Here is an 18,087-nt window from a genome sequence, read left to right on the forward strand (position 1 = left end):
CAGTAAATATGAAACCATTTATTTCATAAGAAATGACACTATATTTTGGGGGATCCTGTAATAATGAAGTGTGAATCACTAATATTGTAGAAAAGAGCAAGAAAGATGTGTTTATATGTAGCTGTAGCAACAGTTAAAATGAAAAGCGAGGAATTTCTCACTTTTCTGATTAAAGATATTCAGCAGACTTTTTCTTGCATACGCTTCTTTGCAGCCAAGTGTGATTGAAAATATGACAGAATTCAAGCGCAGTCTGCCGCTCTTTCCACTGGTGAAACCACATATCAATTTCATGGCTGCAAAACTGTGAAGAACCCCAATGGATGAAGAAATGCAAATGATCAGTACTGATATGGTTTCAGGGGACTTCATGATGAACAAAATTATTAAAGATCATTAGGATAAATGGTTCTGTCCGTTATGAAAGTCCCAAATTCCTTCTTGGTTCATTTGACATTAGCTGTGTGTTAGGGATAGAGAGTATATAAAAATCAGTTGTGGTCATGTGTCATTTATATTGCAGACAACCTGTTGAAAACCAAAATCAACTGAAACAATACTAATAAAAAACTTGTAGATGCAGTATATTTTTAAAATAGTAAATCCCTTCAAATTTTCATTTTGATAAAATAACCCTCCGGAGCAAACAAAATTGCTTGAAATATCCTTGTTACTCCTGAAAAACACCATTTAGTATCCCAATAATTAGCTTATTGGGGTCTGGAGGGGGTGAGAAAAGTAGGTCCTTTTTGGGATGGGGTCAACAGCTTTTCTTAAAAATAGAGACTTTCACATTTTTTTGAAGTGACATGTTGAATGATACTTTTTTAATTGATCCTTAATGCAACCAACATATTTTCTATTTAAGTTTTATGAAGACCAGTGGGGGGAAAAAAAAGGAGATTTGACAACATATTAAGTGAGAGAATTGTCATAATGAGAATAATTGAAGATAGGGGCATGATTTTAATCTTTCTATACGAATCTGGGGACATTTTATATTAAAACTAGTAAAATGCTGGAAACACTTTAATAGTGCATCTTATTTTTGTTATCAAAAGTGTTGTCCTAGTCTCTTGATACTGTCAGCATCCTGTTCAGTCTTTCAGTGTTACTGTGAATTGTTTCCATTTGGTATACAAAATACTTTATTTGGTGTCATTTTTTGTTCTCAGTTACGCATGTACTGATGGAGAACTCGGTCTGTCTTGCCTCATTTGTTATGTTAGGTCTCAGTCCAGCAAAGTGCTTACTAGTGCAAATAACTTTAAGTACATGTTAGTTCTTGACTCAAGAACAAGTGAATGTCAAATATGGGCCCTGTAATGGATCAGATACGTCATTATTCTGATACATGTGTGGGTCCTTCTTGTCCTTCAGGAAGGCATTTGGGACAGTGCAGTACTGGATTAGCAGTACTGCTATAGCACAGGTTGTGGTTCAGGTTACATCACAAAATGTTTGTTCCTACTTCTTTTAAGAAGGCTGCGCAAAACCCGGAAGGATCAAGAATTTTGCTGAAATACTATAAGTATATATATTCCATAATTTAGTAAAATGGTAAAACAATATATGGTGTCTAACCCTCACCAGTTTTCTGACTTCTGCAGTGGTCTTAGGCTTGGGACAGCCCCCAAATAGAAGAAGGTAAGGGACCTTCTTACTAAGTTGCCCTACCTGTTTAATGCATAAAATTGATTGTAATTATTCAGACAGGATAGAGTATGCAAAGCACTGAAGATATAAAATCTGCTTATCCAGGGGTGTTACTGAGAGTTTGCTTCTTAGTAGAAGAACCTAAGACTAAGGCCCTGATGTGACACACTTCTTGTTAGATGTCACAATCCTGGTATATTCGATAGGGTTGTCCTTGTCTCTGAATCGATGTTCTTTCTTACACTGGCTCTGAAGCCAAATTAAATGAGTGCTTGACAGAGTAAGGGCCTTAAGTTGTGTTTATCTGAGAGTCTTTTCTAATTGAATAAACACAGTGTATTTAAAAGTTGTTTTAAAGGTTAACAGCACATGTTTCAACATCTTTTCAATAAATTTGATGATAGTTTGTGATGTAACCTGTTGCCAAGGAAGGCCACTAGCATTTTTTTGTAGCTCAAACATAGTATGAGCAAAACCAGTAAAGGTGTCTCTGTTCACCACATTTTTCATGGATCCTTCACAAAAAATGGGCTTTTTACCCTCTTGCATTTTGCTTTTGTTTATAGTTTTCTTTTAGTAAAAATATTTGTATTATATATATTAAAAGTTTTGACAACATATTATAAAAAGATATATTTTGGGACTTAGTATTTAAACATACCACTCTTACGGTGAATAAAATTAAATGGCTTCTATCATGTGTAAAAATAAATAGAGAGATATATATATTCATGGAAGTACTATCAACTCTAATTTTAATGAATTATATAAATAAATTGGAATAGCAGTGTATTTAACACAAGCTCACAAATAATGTTTTCCAGAGGGAAAAAATGTAGAATTTCAAAATTCTGTGACTGGATGTGGAAACCCATGTAGTTTTCCAGCAACTCTTAATTGCTTTTAAGTGTTCTCCAGCATTTTACAGTTTCTGAGTTTGATATAGCAGTAAATTTTGATAAACTCAGGCATACGAATGGGTTCATTTTAATGGATCCAAAGCTGCAGTGTCTACAAGCAATAAAAAACTACCTAGAATACACTGTAATTCAATTTTAGTGCTTGTTAATTAGTTTATGTAAGAAACCATAAATTATTATTACATAACTGTAATTTTTGCAAGTGCTATTTTAAGCAGTTGATGTGGAATTGGGTGCATGTGACACAGCCAGTATGACAGAGTGCTAGAGTTATTCTGTTTACAATAAACAATCTGAATTTAATGTTTGGAGTTTTTAATTTGTTTCATTTTAATTTTTTGCATACTGGTAATGTTACATCTATCAGTCTGTGCATGTTTTTTATTATATGTTAATTGTGATTTTCTGCTATCCAGTTGCTCGGACTAGTCAGGCTGAATAGCACTGCTGGAAAAGGGTTCCCAGTCACTTCCAGGGAAGTTTCAGAGGACCTCCCCATGTGGCATCCCACACCTTTAGGTATATCCACCTCTGTTGCTCTCTTGAGTGTATGAAAACTTAATAATACAAAGGTAGAAACACTTGCACAAGACAGGATTTTAATTATCAAATCTGAAATTGTAAATTCAGAGCATCGCTGCAGCCAGAGTGAGTCATGCCTAGTGCAGCTTTACAGTGTTGCTTTTGAGAAATTACTTTCCCCTGGTCACTTTCTTTGTTTTATGCACACCAAAAGATTACATTTTGAAAGGTTAGGAATGTGTGATTTTTAGAACAGTAAATAGTGTCAATTCTGAGTTCTGACAGCGTAAAGATACAAGTCAGCAGGCACTTCTGCTGTTCTAATGGGGCTCCTTGAAGTAATATCTGACAGTTAGCAATGTTCAGAGACAGGTTTTGTCCCTGGCATTGGAATGAGTGGTTGGTACTCGCAGCAGAGAAATAAAATGCCTGCAACCCACCTGGAAAATTGTTTGTCCCGAACATCAGGGCTCTCTTTCTCTTCCACTCCCAATCGTTAGGGATTGGTGTAAGTCTTGACTCCTTGGCTTTATTGTCTTTTGCAAAAAATCAAGCTATCCAAATTTACTTAAACTATTTCTGTTAGCCATAAAAAAGTGCTTGAGCTTTTTCAGAATATTGTTTAAGCGCTTGGATGTGAACAGCCCTTATTGATAATGTGTTCCACAGTGAGTGGATAAAGCATTACATACCTTTTTAACTTCATTTATTATTTTCTAGCTCTTGTCACAAGGTCAGCATTCTACACAAGGTCAGCAGAATTTTAGTCTACCTTCTCTCTACCGTTTAACTGGTTAATATGCTTTTGCTATAGGTCCACAGTAAAGTGAAAAATCCTTATCTTCTACATCTTTCTTCTTATGTTTTTTCCATATTTTTTTTCAATAGCTGACCATCAAACTGATATGGTCATCTACAATGACACCTGGGTCCTTCCCTTGAGCTCCTAGCTAATTTGATACTCAAATGCAACTGTTTTCAAGACAGTTTTTAATATTGTTGCTGCATGCTGCACAATGCAAGGCACTTCTGTGCTATTTCCAAGTCAGAAGAGATCAGAAACTCAGGCACCTTTCTTACCTTTCATGTAACTTCAAAAGAAGCCTGGCCTGTGTAGATTCTGCTGAAAGGCTTTTATTTGAAACATTTCAGAGTCTTGTTTACCATTCAAAGAATATACTCATAAGTTTTATAGTATGTGCTGTTGGTGGAATATAACGCTAATAGTATGTGAAATCTGAATTGCAATTCAAAGGAAGAAAGTGTATAAGGCCAAAGGCCCAGCAGAATGGGAAATGTCACAATTAAACCAACCTATTTGAACTCAAGCACCTAAACAGAATTTAAGATTGAAAATATTTATGGCTTCTTGAATTAGTATTTCTAAGCTCCCCCAAGGCTATTAACTAAAAGTGCAGCATTAACATCACACTGCTGAGCATTTGCTGCTGTTAACTTTTAGGACTCCCTCTTTAGTGGTGCAATGCAAAATTCTGAATTAAAGTTCTTGACCGACTGTGCAATGGATGAGGCATCCAAGCTTAAATCCTACATCTTCTGAGGATTTGCTACCACCATACTGTGTGTTAGATGTGCTTCCTTTTGCTTCAGCTTTCCATTACAGCTTTTTACTGCCTGCTCGGCTTCCCTTTCAAGAAGGGGAGCAAGGAATCGTGGTACTTTCCTAGCAACTGCCAAAGATAGGTAAACATTTCACTGGAGCAGCAGCTGGAACTCAGGACCCCCTTCCAGCCCTCCTACACAGAACTGGGTGTCTCATGGTACATGTGAGCTCATTACATGCACATACTCTGGTGGTGAGTGCTTTCTCTATAAAATCAGAACAGGCTCAACAGTAAGGGAATCAGAAAGTCCCCAAGCTACGTCACTAACCTCCCAGGAAGTGGGAAAAATAGCTGGGGAAAATTCTGATAGAAGATGGAAATGAAGTTGATTTTTTTGGTAACTGTGGCATTAGAAGAACATGCTTTTTGTATGAAGTCTGTTATAAAGGATGGACTTCTATAATGGGAGAGAGAGAAGACCACCTGCCCAGGGAAATGCAGGAGATCAATGCTAATGCATTTTACATGGTTAAGGCTGAGTAATTTCAGAGCATGTGCAAAAATGGTATTCTGGGATATCGAATGTAGAAAGTGTGGGTGTGTACAAATGTTAGTGAAAGCTGAGACTGGGCTTTGAAGATCTAAATTTTGGATGTGATACCTTTTAGCAGACAGGGGTCTTAAATTTGCTGAATAGTATTAAGGTGGTGCACTTGATAAGGCAATTTTGGAACTGGTTTAAAACACCAGAAATACGTAAACATTTCACAGCAGTAGTGTTCAAAAATGGTTCACTTGATATTTTTCAAACTTTCCAACTTGCTTTGGAATGAAGTAAGTTTAGCGGGACAGGTTTCAACCCAAATGATTATTTGCACATGTGTGTAAAAGCCAGGGAAGTTCACAACAGGTTAGTGTGCTCATCAGTGCGCTGGGGTCAGTAAACTGTCAAACAGTTCAACATTTCCCCACTTTATCTTTTTGTCATTACAGTAACTTTTAGCCTGCTAATACTTGTGCATTCCAAGCTTTCTGCAGTACTGGGGGGGGAAAGTGTTTCTTATGACTACTTACAGCAAGTGAAGTTCTATGTTTCAACTGTGAGATACCAGTATCATTCACTAGCACATACCTGTTGAGGGTGAGGCTTCAGGAAGCTGAAAAAAATCTATGCAGATAATTCCCCTGTTCACAGATTTGATTAATATTAATTTCCAGATGAAATTTTAGGAAGAGAAAGTAATTGTGACAGTTCTGCAGCATTAAGTGTATTTTAGGAACACAGGAATTTGTATGTATAACTGGATCTGGCATCTCCACAAGCTGATTATTTAATTCTGATACTCTTTGTGTCATCTTCAAAGGCAGAGACGTCGCTGTTCATCTCGCATTGTGTCATGTCTCTGACCAAGGCGGGGTGACCAGATACTCCCATTGTCACATCAGCCAAAAGTGTCATTGATGTCCCTTTAGCACTGGCATGCATGGGGTGTGGGCTACGTGTGAGTTCTAGGATATTTTTTCTGTGATTAGAACTTGCCTTCTAATTCTGGCAAGCTTTACCCATGAAATCATACAAAGATGACATCTATAGTATGTCAAAGCCTGGAGAGCCACACTGGACTGCTGCTGAAGCTCAGCCAAGTGGGAGATTTATGCAAGTAGAACTATTTCAGAAATAATTTGAAAACAGGTGCTACTCAACCGCAGCAGGAGACTGATCTGCTGTTGTATGCACAAAATTATTTTATTGCTGTGAATAATCTAATGTACCTTATGCAGCCTTTTCCTGGAAGTAGGCATATTTGAGTGGAATAGCTTGTAGGCTTTGTGTAACTTGAAGAATGCATATATGAAGAATGCTTGTAGTTTGGATTTTCTACTTGAATTTAAATGTCAGTAATCTTTAATGATGTTATGAATGTGAAAATACAAAAGATTGTATTAAGTTCAGTGTATACAAAATGTGTGAGCTGGGGTGCTTGCCCACATTATAAGCCACTTAATAAAAATAATGTTGAAATGCAAGATAATGCATATAAGTTGATAGCAACTAGTTGCATGCCATTTTGCACTTCTTGTCTGATAATCATGTCTATCTGTCATGTCATTGTGTATAGATTATAAATTCCTGTGAAAAGGGGTCATGTGTTATGTCTGTAAACTACCAGTGCACAACTGTGGCGCTGTATAGGCTTTTTTAAATGTTGAGTTATTGAGAGTGAATACAAGACCTTATTTTCAGGACAGCTTGTAGTGTCTGAACAGTCGGAGTTTCTCTGAGCTTTGAAAGCAACAGAATAAAAGTAGCAGAATCTCTCATTAATTTTATTAGGTCTACATCCTCTACCAAACAGACAAAAAAAAAAGGTAGTTGAGATAATTAATAATTAAATACTTAAGCTGGCCTGACAACTGGAGTAAATGTGTTGCCTTGTAGTATATTGGTAGCCCTAAATTATAAAATATGTTTATCTTAACAATGGTTTTGGCATAAACTCTGACTAGTCATTTAAAATGACTTTAAGTACTGTTGGAATAGCTTAATAGTCCTGGAAGACTTTAACATTCATATTTTTTCTTTAATTTGAGATCCAGATACAGGGTCTCAGTCTTTTATAGAAATAAGAGTCCTATCATTTCATAGCTTGTTGGACTGAACTTTAATTTGGCGATGCTTTTAAAGAGAGATCTTCTGTGACAGAGATCTGCTCCAAAGATGCCAGAGGAGCTGCCTTGCTATTCCCTAGGAGTCACCATACACCATGCAAGCAAAAAGATAAATGCCAAGATAATGTGTATCTACGTTTTTAAAGTATGCATTTGCAATGTAATTAATCTATCACTTTTTCTTAAGCTAAAGTCAATAATACATCTTCTCAAAACTAGGTGGAAAGATTCAGTAGACCTGGTTGTCCAGCAGCTCAGGAAGAGGCAATTCAGAAAATGGACTGCAACACAAAATCAAAACTGAGTATAGATTTATGTGTATGATTAAATAAGACTATAAGGGATAGCACAATCAGTAAGCTTAAGCTATTTTATTTATTCTGTTGGTAATTTCTGGTTCATTGAACATGCTGAGGTGCCCTCATAAGTAATACCAGAAATGTACTGGCAGTAAAGCGTGCAGTCCTGGTAGACTGGTGTTGGCAGTAGAGATTGCAGAATTTGGAGAGATGTAATGAGACTCGACAGCACTACAGTATCCACAAACCAACAGCAGCTCGTCGATATCAGAAGTGGAATTCATAAGGTTCCTTCCTGGTCCTGAAAGTATGAATAGCTAAAGGTGTCAGGAGAGGAGAGCAATCCTGTCTTTGTTGGCCCCTTGCAATCTCGGATACCTTGGGCAAATAGTGAAGTTCTGTTCTTGAGCAGCAGCTACATCATACCAAATCTCCTTGTGCAACAGGTCTTTCCTTTGCTTCAATTTAATATTAAATGTTACTACCTTTTTCCTGTCGGAAAGGTAGTTTAATTTTATCTCTTTTGCAGTATTTATAGTGTGCTAATTAGTGCTATTTCCAACCAGTTACCTGTGCCTCCAGGTAATGGCTGTGCATATGTATGTGAAATTACCTGTTCACATCTAGTCACTCATCTTTGGAATGAACAACAGAACTGGGTGTTTTATTTATGGTGATGCAAGAGAGTGAAAGACCTGAAGTTTGATTGATTTTTTTTTTTTTTTTTTTTTTTTTTTTTTTGGTCCTTTGTTGTCTTTAGAGCTGGCACTTACCAAAATATTTTTGACCTGGAAAGTCAAGTAGAAGTGACTTCACTGACAGTAAATACTGAACTCTTTAGTGCCATTTCTACAGTAATAAATTTAAGGGTAGGACTGTATGCTTAATTTGCAGAGGAAGTTTCAGGTTCATGATGTAGTCATGCATATTCAATAATTATTTCCTACTGTTTGACCGGGTTGGGGTAAGGGAAGACCAGGAAAGAAAGAATTGATTTTTGTTTTTTTAAGGTTTTCTTACCTGTTTCAAAGTTCAAAGAAAAATTGCTATGCAAGAGAAGAAATCAAATTTCTTAGCTTAATTTGTAGAAAGTGTCAAGTTTTTTAAACAGGTATATTTTAATTTTTTTAATATGAAGTTTAATTTTCATTGCTTGGAAAATGGCATATACTTCAGAATAAAAATGTCAGCTTAAAAGATTCACCATGAAACAAGAAGCTTTTGCGGTGTCTTTCCTTCACCCTGTAATTAAAATTCTTCTTGGTGCTACAGGACACAACATTTGCTGTTATTCCCTATAACAATGTGAAGAGTTGTGCATCTCATCTTTATGCATGAAAATGATTTTCTTTGTTCCGCTGAGGAAAACCGTGTTTGTACGATTTTAAAGATACAAATATAAATAGAACAATAAATCACCTTTAAAATCGCAGAAATGGCCCGGATGTGTATTTTAAAAGGAGAAAGACTGCGTGAAGTCTTTTATCTTCACAAGTTTCGCGTCGTCTTAAGTGTCCCCAAAACCGATCGCGTTCTGAGACGCCGACGCCTGCGGGGTTGGCCGCGGGGCTCCCTTGTTGCCTCCGCCATTTGCTGCCGCCCGCAACCGGAGGGGGCCCGGCGGCGGGAAGGGGGCTGCCGCCGCCGGGCCTGCAGCGACCGGCCGCGGGGAGGTGCCGCCATGCTGAGGCGCCGTGAGGCGGTGAGAGGGACCAGGCTTGTGGCGGGTGGGGGGGCTGATGAGAGAGGGTCCGGTGAGGGGAATGGGGTGGAGAATGGTGGTCGGGCCGCTGACTGGGGTTCGTATGGGAGCTGGGGCCCGGGGTCGCCGCCTGCCCTGCTGCCGCAGTAGGTGGGCGATACGCGGGGCAATATGGCAGCGCTAGAGGCCGGCGGGCTGTGGCAGGGCCTTTGCCGGGCAGTGGGGTGCCGCAGGCTCTGTTTTATCTCACAGCTGCCTTTTTTTTTTTTTTTTTTTTTTTGTAGGGGGTGGGAGCGTGAGCATGAATTAACAGGGGGTTAATTTGCGGCAGCACTGAGTGCAGCAAGTGGAGCTGCAGCTTTGCCGTGCGTTGAACGTGAGACTTGACATGATGCCTGTTACTCTGAGGAAAAAAATGACATATATCAAGTCATGAACATTATAAGTGAGATGATTGATTGTTTAAATTCGTTGGTACTGCAGACCCCTGGTGCTGCCTGCTTCCCATCCAGCTCTGGGGAAGGTTGTACTTGTAGACTGCTTAGCACTGTAACAACAGGCACCACTGTGAAACTCAGGAAAATAGCAATATAGCTTTCAGAGCAGGTTTCAGAGAGTGGCAGGCAGGGTGCTGTGGAAAAGAGAGAATGGCCACTCACGGACAAATCCTTTCACAACAGAGGGCAGAAATAAGGTTGTGTAAGCCACAGTGGTTCTGGTATGTCCTAGCGTTTGACATAACAGGGGGCTTGACAGTAAAGTGCTGGTAGCGCAGACTTGGGGGTGTAATTGCCAAGTGTTGCAGCAAAAGAAAAGGGAAACTGAAAGCGGGGGGAGCAGCTTTCATTATATGTTACCTTAGTGACATGGACACGTGTTATCTCGTGGGAGAGAGCCACAGGATCTGTCACGTGCTGGATGTACCAGCAGTGAGGACGTGTGTGTCTGTGCGATAAGCCCACGTCACTGGCATTTCCAGGTGCCAGAGACCAGCAAAGGAGCTGAGGCACGCACTCTGCTCCAGCCTCTGATGGTGACAACCTCTGTGTCTTCTTCCTGACCATCCCCTCCTCATCTCTGGATCCACATCCTTCTCTGCTGGCCCATCTCAGTCCTCAACTATCTCTTCACCCATTTGTCACCTGCCTCCTTCGCACAATCTGTGATCCACAGCTCCCCACAGCCTGAGCCCTTCTGCAGCTTCTGAGCTCTGCGTCATAGATTAACGCCCACAATCTCTTTTACCCATTTTTTCTCAATGACTCCTCAGTCCCCAACCTCCTTGTCCTTCATTCACTACACCTGCTGCTGAATCCACATATTTATCTTTTGCCTTTGCGTAGGATAGGCTAAGCCAGGAAGTAATTGAGAGCTCTGGAGGACAGGCTTTCTGCTTTCAGGTCCAGCTATACAGCACTGCAGGTAGTGGTAAGGTGCTTGGAAAATTACAGTTCAGTTTCATCAAATCCCAACAGAGCAGCTTCAACCTTCAAATTTTCAAGGCATTTGGGAAGATTCTTCATACAAGTCACAAAAGCCAGCACCTCAACCACCAATCTGAACTTCCTACCACCTAATTTTCAATTCCCTTCTTCAAACTTTGAGACTGTCAGAGACCTGCCACAACTTCCCATTAAGTGACTAAACTATTACAGAAGAAATTTTTCATAGTTACTCACTGTGGGCCACATTAGCACAGTGTTTAAAGTTTGATAAGGTTCTTAGCAATTGGAAACATGGTCTTATTAAAGGAACTATCAAGCAACTTGGTGGCAGTAGCAGCCTTCCTGTCTCAGGTGGGAGTGGAAGAGAAAGAAACATTTCCTTGCAGAGCTCTGTAACTTAAGGCTGACTTATCCTTGAACAGAAAGGATCCTGCACATTAGCCTTCCAAAAGTTTGTACTTACAGTCTCCTCTTGTCCCTAGAGGTTCTAGTCTGGGGAAACCCTGTGTACATGTAGGTATGGGCAGGCATGTGAGTGCTGGGGAAAGAAGAGCAAAATGAGCCTTCATTACATAGCACAAGAAGAGAAATTGCTTTGCCAGCAGTAGTAACTAATTAACTGCATATTTTGCACACTGAATGAAGAACAATTACACAGGAATACGGGAATTGTCTGCCCCTTTCTCTGTTCTTTGCCATGGAGCGGGAGCTTCCTTTTACCCCAAGTCAGGCTTACTGCTGGGTGTGAGCATCCCTGGGCTGCACCTGGCTGTGGTGGCTCACTAATACATCTGCTTGGAAGAGATGCCTGGTTTGCACATTGAAAGGATAAACTGCTTATGCTGTTTTCTGTAATTCTGTCACAGAGAGCTAGCAAAAGCTCATCTGACTGGTTTAACTTAAGGGTAAATACAAGGCAATGTGGTTGAAGGAGACAGATAGAAAATGGAGAAGGGACTCTGAATCAGCTGATTTGTATTTAAAGGCTTTATTCTGCTTGCTCTCTCTTTCAAAAAATATTTTTTTTCTCATTTGGAGAAATAAGATATAAATGATACCCTGGCAAGAAGTGCATAAAATCTGACAGATGAATAAATTGTACTCTCCAGAGCTGTAAGCTTGAAAAGAACATTGCAGAGATAATGCATGTTCTTGGCTTGAGAGAAGTCCTGTCCATTAGAAATACACCCCTCTGAAGATTGATCTGAACTTTTGAGCTTTCAGTTGAATAATTGCTCTGTGAGATTTGAAATATTTTGAATTATTTAATTTCCCATTCACCAAAATTGAATAACATTGCAGTTGATTTAAAATGTTGTTGAATTAATTATGACATTTTGTTAAATTCTCTTTTGTCTTTCCTTTGTCAGTTTTTTATTTCAAAGACCTCAGCTAATGCAGAACGCATATCACCCCAATACAGAGGAGAGATGAGTCAGACATTTGTCAGCTTGAATGGCCTTAGACCTACTTATGCCTACTAACCACCATGATGCAAGTCTGAAGTGATGTTACTTGCATATTAAAGAACAAGACTGAGAAAGCTAAAGCTTCCTTGCTAAGCTCTGTTCTTCCAACCCTCTCTGCTACAGCCTTCCATGGAGAACAGGTCAGAGTCACATACACAGAGCTGTAATAAATTATCTATCTAAATCTAGCAGCAAAGAAAAAGGTGAATTCATGTAGCGTATGGGGGTGAGTCTTAAGGTGAGTTTTATGAGATGGCAGCATCAGTCTCGTGGCTGTCTTGAAAGGAGCAGGTGCCTATCTCCATCTTCCTTCACAGCCAGCCACCTCATGCTGTTCAGCCAGTCAGGAGTTGGGAGTGAGGAACTGACACAACTCCTGCCCGGAAGGACAGTACAAGCCATTACGCTGGCCCAATTAAAGCCATGCCCTTGACCTACACAGATTTATAGGAAGTCTAATATAATGTTACACAAAGTATGAAAAGAATAGATGAATCTGTTGTTCCAGCATCTTTCTTCACTTTCAAATTCAGCCTTGTAAATCTAAAGTCTCCTTAAATTTTAGTAAGTTACTTAAGTAAGATCAATATTTGAATAACAGCATTAGCCATGAATCTACACCCAATATATGACTTAGAAATATGTGAGTGAAATCTGTGCATGAACAGCTGCTTTTGAAGCTGGACTGCAAGGCTGCCTGAGTCAGGCCTTTGACAGAAAGACTTGCACTCCCTGCTGCCTGACACACACATACTCCAAGCAGAAGCGGTGCTGCCAGCCCCTGCCTCTTCCATCAGGACCCACCACGTGAGCTCAAGCACAGCACTTTTGGTCAAAGCTGGTTCAAATATTGATGCCTCAGATCACAGGCAGCGTAAACGCCTATGATCTCCCTCATCTCCAAACTGCAAACCAAACATGATACCCATATTAAAAGAAGAAAGGCCTGCAGGCATGACTTAGAGAATATATGATGGGAAAGGAAATTACACCCTTGCTGATGATAGGCCTGTCAAAGCCTTTTAGGATGCGTCATGTTGGTCTGTAACATTTCAAATTTCAGCTGAAGACAACTTTCTCCCTTGTATGTATCGTACAGCTTATTTTTGTGTCATCCCTCCAATTTTATTTTTCTCTGGCATAATTTATAGCAAGCTATTTATGGGACTAGAATAACAGTCAGCTTGGAGAAGAGACATGGTTCCTCCTGTACACAATGCAGGTTGGAAGGCTGTTAGAAGGTTCCTGTCCCAAAATGGATAGCAGTATACCTGTACATGAAAGGAGAAAAGATTTGTTTCTTACTCCAGTTTCTTGCCATCCCCTATTCTAGTAATTAATATTCTAAGTTTAATTTCAGGATTCTGTATTCTCTTCCTGTTTTAGGAATGCATGTTGTATACTAACATCATCAATCCACTAAACATGCTCGTCTTTATTTGAGCTTCCTATGCCTAATGTTATAGTTGATTATTTTTAGATTAGAGTTATTGTTGTATAAGCCCCCCTGAGACACTGGTTTTCATTTAAAAGGGCAAGCACATTTGTTTTGTTACTGAACTCTTGTCTGCACTTTACTGCACTGGAGCAAAATTTATTTCAGACAAATGGTTCTTGCATATTTTTATATATCCTTTTATATGCTGTTCATTAACTTGAAACATCTCTTGACAAGAGAGCAAATCAACAGGCTAAACAGCAGTTATGTCCCACAAATCATGTTACAATCTAAAGACAAGCCATTATCTAGACAGGACTTCAAGAGTACGATACAAGCGTTTTAAACAAAAAGAAAAGTGAATTTATATTTTAACTTAGAAAAAAGGCAAAGGCTGGAACTGAGAACAATTACAAACAGCTACTGAAAAATACAGTGCATGCTCATCACCTTGATGCTTGCAGGCAGATTCAAAAAAATCTCAGCTCAACAGCAGGTGCCCATGAGGGGAAAAAAAGCAATCTTCCCCTAGGATTCAGTCCTCAGACTAACCACCACCTGCTGTTTTTTGAGAGCGGAGTTATCCCTGGAACACTGCATTTGCATTGTGTCTGCTAACGTCAAGGCTTAGCACAGGAAAAAACCATCATGAATTTAGCAGAAGTACCAATTCAGATAAGTACAGGCTCAGCTGTTGCTAAATTGGCAATTATAACTAGATAGTCTCTGCTCCCCTGCCATCATCATTGTTGGTGCTGGAAGTTTTGTCTCAGTTCAGCGAGTATTCTGTTTTGTAAGCTTTCATTTGTCTTCTGTTTGACAGCTTACAGTGATTTTGTTTAGCTGTACTGATGAACTGCTGTCAATGGAAAAAGCTCCAACCACCAGAGGCATACGAGAAGGATTAGCCAAAATCTACAATTCCTACACAGTAGGAAAATGGGGAGATTAACTATAAAAGGACTGCACCAGGATATGAGATCAGATCATCTTCTCAAATACTGCATGTGTTGAGGATTGCAAATCCATATCTAACTATCTTTCTCTCTGACCTTTAAAAGTAACTTTTCAGCACAACCGTAACTACTGGCAGGAGCAGCAGCAGCAGGAAAAAGTGCTGGCAAGTCCTAGCATTTTACTTGCTGGGGGCCTAGACCTGCTTTCAGATAATGCAGAATTTTAGAATTCCAGCATCTGCTCTAGGCTTACATTGCAACCACAGCTGTGATAAGGAGGGATGATCTTGTTCTAGACATGATATGAAATCTGTATCTCTTCTCTGCCAAGCAGTTGGTATGGTTCCAGAATCCTGCCACAATGATCTCATTTATATTATTTGTTAATTTGCGGACTCTGAGGCTAACCTGGCCTCTCTAAAGTTGTTGTACTGTGATCTGTCTGCATTTTGGTGCCAGAGCCTTATAATGCACCACTAAAGAGGATTTTTAAATAAAGATACTGTACCAGCTGGGGGAAAAAAAAAGTGCATGAAGCTTGTTCAATAGAGCACATTAGTCTCAACCTCATCCTTACTTGAAGCAAGTAACAGCTAACTCAGCTATCTGCATTTAGGCTGTGCTTTTACCGTACAGTGATGGCAGAGGGCACCCTGTGCCCTTTATACCTTTGACTCATGGGCCTTTCCTATGACCTAGGAGAACTGGACTTCCCTCCCAGAGGAAGAGAGAGGTACTGTTACTTTCAAGGTCAGCCCAAAGCTGTCTTGTTGCCCAATGCCCCAAGAACAGACCCCTGGTGCAGGTATGCAATAAGCTGGCACCATCTCAGGTCTGCAGATCCCTTTTTTCTATGTGTTGTTAAATAAGAGTAAGGGAAAGAGGGTCTCAGCTCAACTCTGAGCTTTTCCCAGCAGTCCTTATACCTGTCCTGCCACTTGAGCTGGGAGCAGGTTACCCCTGCTGCCTGGATGAGCTGTTAGCAGCAAGTGGTGGTCAGGGCCCAGGACACAGGCATATGCTGTGGACTGCAGATGCTTCCTGTGGAGGCAACTGAGCCTGAAGGCAGGAACATCAGTATCTCACCCAAAAGAAGCCCACTAACATCCAGCAATCATGTGGAAAGTAGGAAAGGTCAAGGTGCAGTACAATTTGAAATACCAGGTGGCATATCCATGGCTTATTCCATCACAAAGTTGCTCTGTGCATCTGCTCATCAAGCAAAGACCATACCTGAGCTGCATAACTGCACCTTAAACCAGCTGAAATTTAATCTACAAGAACATCCAGCTGTCACAAATTTGTCAAATATACTCAAGAAACCCCATTCCTCCATTGGGAGTGACAGTTTATGTTGTCAAGTGGTTGCTTTGTTTCTATAGACAGAAGAGGGAATTTGTAGGACTTCTAGAAATGAAAAAATCAGATTGTGCAGATGCAAGTGACCCTGCAGTCATTGCCTGTAGCATCCCTCACACTTCAATCACTAGCTAATTTTGTTTCATCAAGTGATCCTTCACATCCTCTAGCCTTTCAGCATGTACTGCTATCTCCAACCAGGTGAGACCCCTGCACAAGATGCAGAACAGTGTTTGACGGGCAGGATGGCCAATACAGTAGGCTGCCACTCTGGTATCTCACTTTTGTTTTGGTATCACTATTGAGCAAAAAGGCAGGTTTTGTTTTGTGTGTGTGCACAGGAGGGTGGTATAAGCTGATTAGATGTTTCTTTTTTTAATACCAGTATATTTGAAAAGATAAAATGAACTATACGCACTACTCATAGCACCAAGTTCACCTGTTAATAGTACTAGAATTTAACTTCATTGTACACTCTCCCCATCCTTCTGCTTCCTTACCTATTAGACAGGGAACATTAAGTCTTGTTACTGTATTTTGATGGTGATACTGTTCAGTTCCTCCACAAATCAATTACTAAAGGAAGAGACTTGACTTTCAAAGACAGGTTGTTACAAAAAAAAAAAATATATTTTGAGGCCATCTAATTACATCTCAAAAATGCAATAATAAGGAAAGAATTTGCTTTGGGAATACAGGAAATGCTAGGATGCAAAAATACACCACTCACTTCTGGAGTCTGCTTACCATGTGCCATACAACTGTGGTGCATATTTGATTTATCCTAATTACGTTTCAGTGTAATTATTTGCTTTCTGACTGGGGCAGAACTGCCACATACTGAATTCAGCTTGCTTATGCCTTTATGCACCTTTCCTGTGGTGCACAGTATCATAAGCCTTGTTCTTTTAAAAGCAGAATAGAAGCAAAACAAAACTATCCATCCAAGCTGCACATCATGGCTGATGTATAATTACTCAGTTTCTCTTGGTCATGTTCCTATGTATGTAAACATGTTTTAACATTATCTCAGCAACTGCCATTCATAAGAACGTATTTTAGGTGCAAGAAAAGGATTACCTGGCTTCCCAGATGATGATTATGCAGCTGCCAAAAGGGATGAATTCAAGTCATATGCACTGCTTTTTAAAATGCTTTGTTAATTTGTTTCTGAGGAATATCCAGATGCAACTAATTACCCTGTAATGAGGCTTCTAAAGCTGACCTTCTAACAAGCTTTTGAAGGTGTCCAGTTTATTATACAGAATGATTTGTTTTGACTTTCTTTAAACTCTTCATATGTAGGTGCCATAAATGGTTGTATTCCTCAATGATGACACACTCTAATTAAACCCCATAAACCACCCTTAATGTGTTAACAAGGACAAATAGGATAACTATGGAAGATACATTCTGCTTGTCAACTGCAGGTTTGCAAATAGTTACTTATATAACAACTGAATGCCAGCTGCAATAAAGAAGGACTTTGGCCACCATTTTGACAGTAAGCAGCTAGTAAAGTTAAGTTAATACATCTCGCACAGTTTTGGGAGGTGTAAGCTGTATCGTTTCCCAACAACCTATAATTACACTATCTGCAATTGCAGTTTTTGACATAGGGACTTTTCCCTATCTTGGTACTTAGTTAAAAAGTCTGAGGCACAAAGAGGTCAGTGGTACAAGCCACATGGTATTGACCTTTGCAGAGGATGTACTCAAGATTCATGCTTGGTCAAGAAAGGGCCCATGACACTCAGATTTTTAAGAAGACAAGATGATCCCTGACATCTGGGACAATTTCCATGGTGTGCTGCTGGAATGGTCTCTAAAATATCTCCACAGGTGCCACTAGTAAAGCAGTTTTATGTTTTTCTTGGTCCTAATCTGTAGACTAGGACAAAAGAATTCTGTGGGCTGCTAATGACTCTACTCTTAAGTGTTACATGAAGGGATTCCAACACATGGTGTATGTGATTTAGCTCAACAAGAACTGAAATGCTTTGAGCAGGAGTTGGTGAGAGGAATGTTATGGACTGTCTATGATCACCTACTCCAACTCTATCCAAAATAGCTTAAGACCTAAAGG

General features: G+C 39.7%; 1 protein-coding gene and 1 long non-coding RNA gene across 6 annotated transcripts in view; both read left to right on the plus strand.

The window, feature by feature from the left end:
* IDE (insulin degrading enzyme) overlaps positions 1-2,879 on the plus strand; it is a 70,497-nt gene extending 67,618 nt beyond the window's left edge. For all 4 annotated transcript variants that reach the window (XM_069796655.1, XM_069796654.1, XM_069796653.1 and 1 more), the window contains exon 25: positions 215-2,879. In XM_069796655.1, coding sequence (XP_069652756.1) covers positions 215-310 — 96 coding nt within the window. In that variant the 3' untranslated portion in view covers positions 311-2,879. The remainder of the gene's footprint in view (positions 1-214) is intronic.
* Positions 2,880-9,294: 6,415 nt separating this feature from the next.
* On the plus strand, positions 9,295-12,129 carry LOC138687737 (uncharacterized). 2 transcript variants are annotated; one of them, XR_011326873.1, is made up of 2 exons: positions 9,295-9,334; positions 10,314-12,129. It is a non-coding gene; the product is annotated as an uncharacterized lncRNA (long non-coding RNA). The 2 variants fall into 2 exon arrangements; XR_011326872.1 differs by lacking the exon at positions 9,295-9,334 and adding an exon at positions 9,676-9,779.
* The last annotated feature ends 5,958 nt before the right edge of the window (positions 12,130-18,087 follow it).

The sequence above is a fragment of the Haliaeetus albicilla genome, chromosome 11, assembly GCF_947461875.1.
Source record: "Haliaeetus albicilla chromosome 11, bHalAlb1.1, whole genome shotgun sequence".
Lineage (NCBI taxonomy): Eukaryota > Metazoa > Chordata > Aves > Accipitriformes > Accipitridae > Haliaeetus > Haliaeetus albicilla.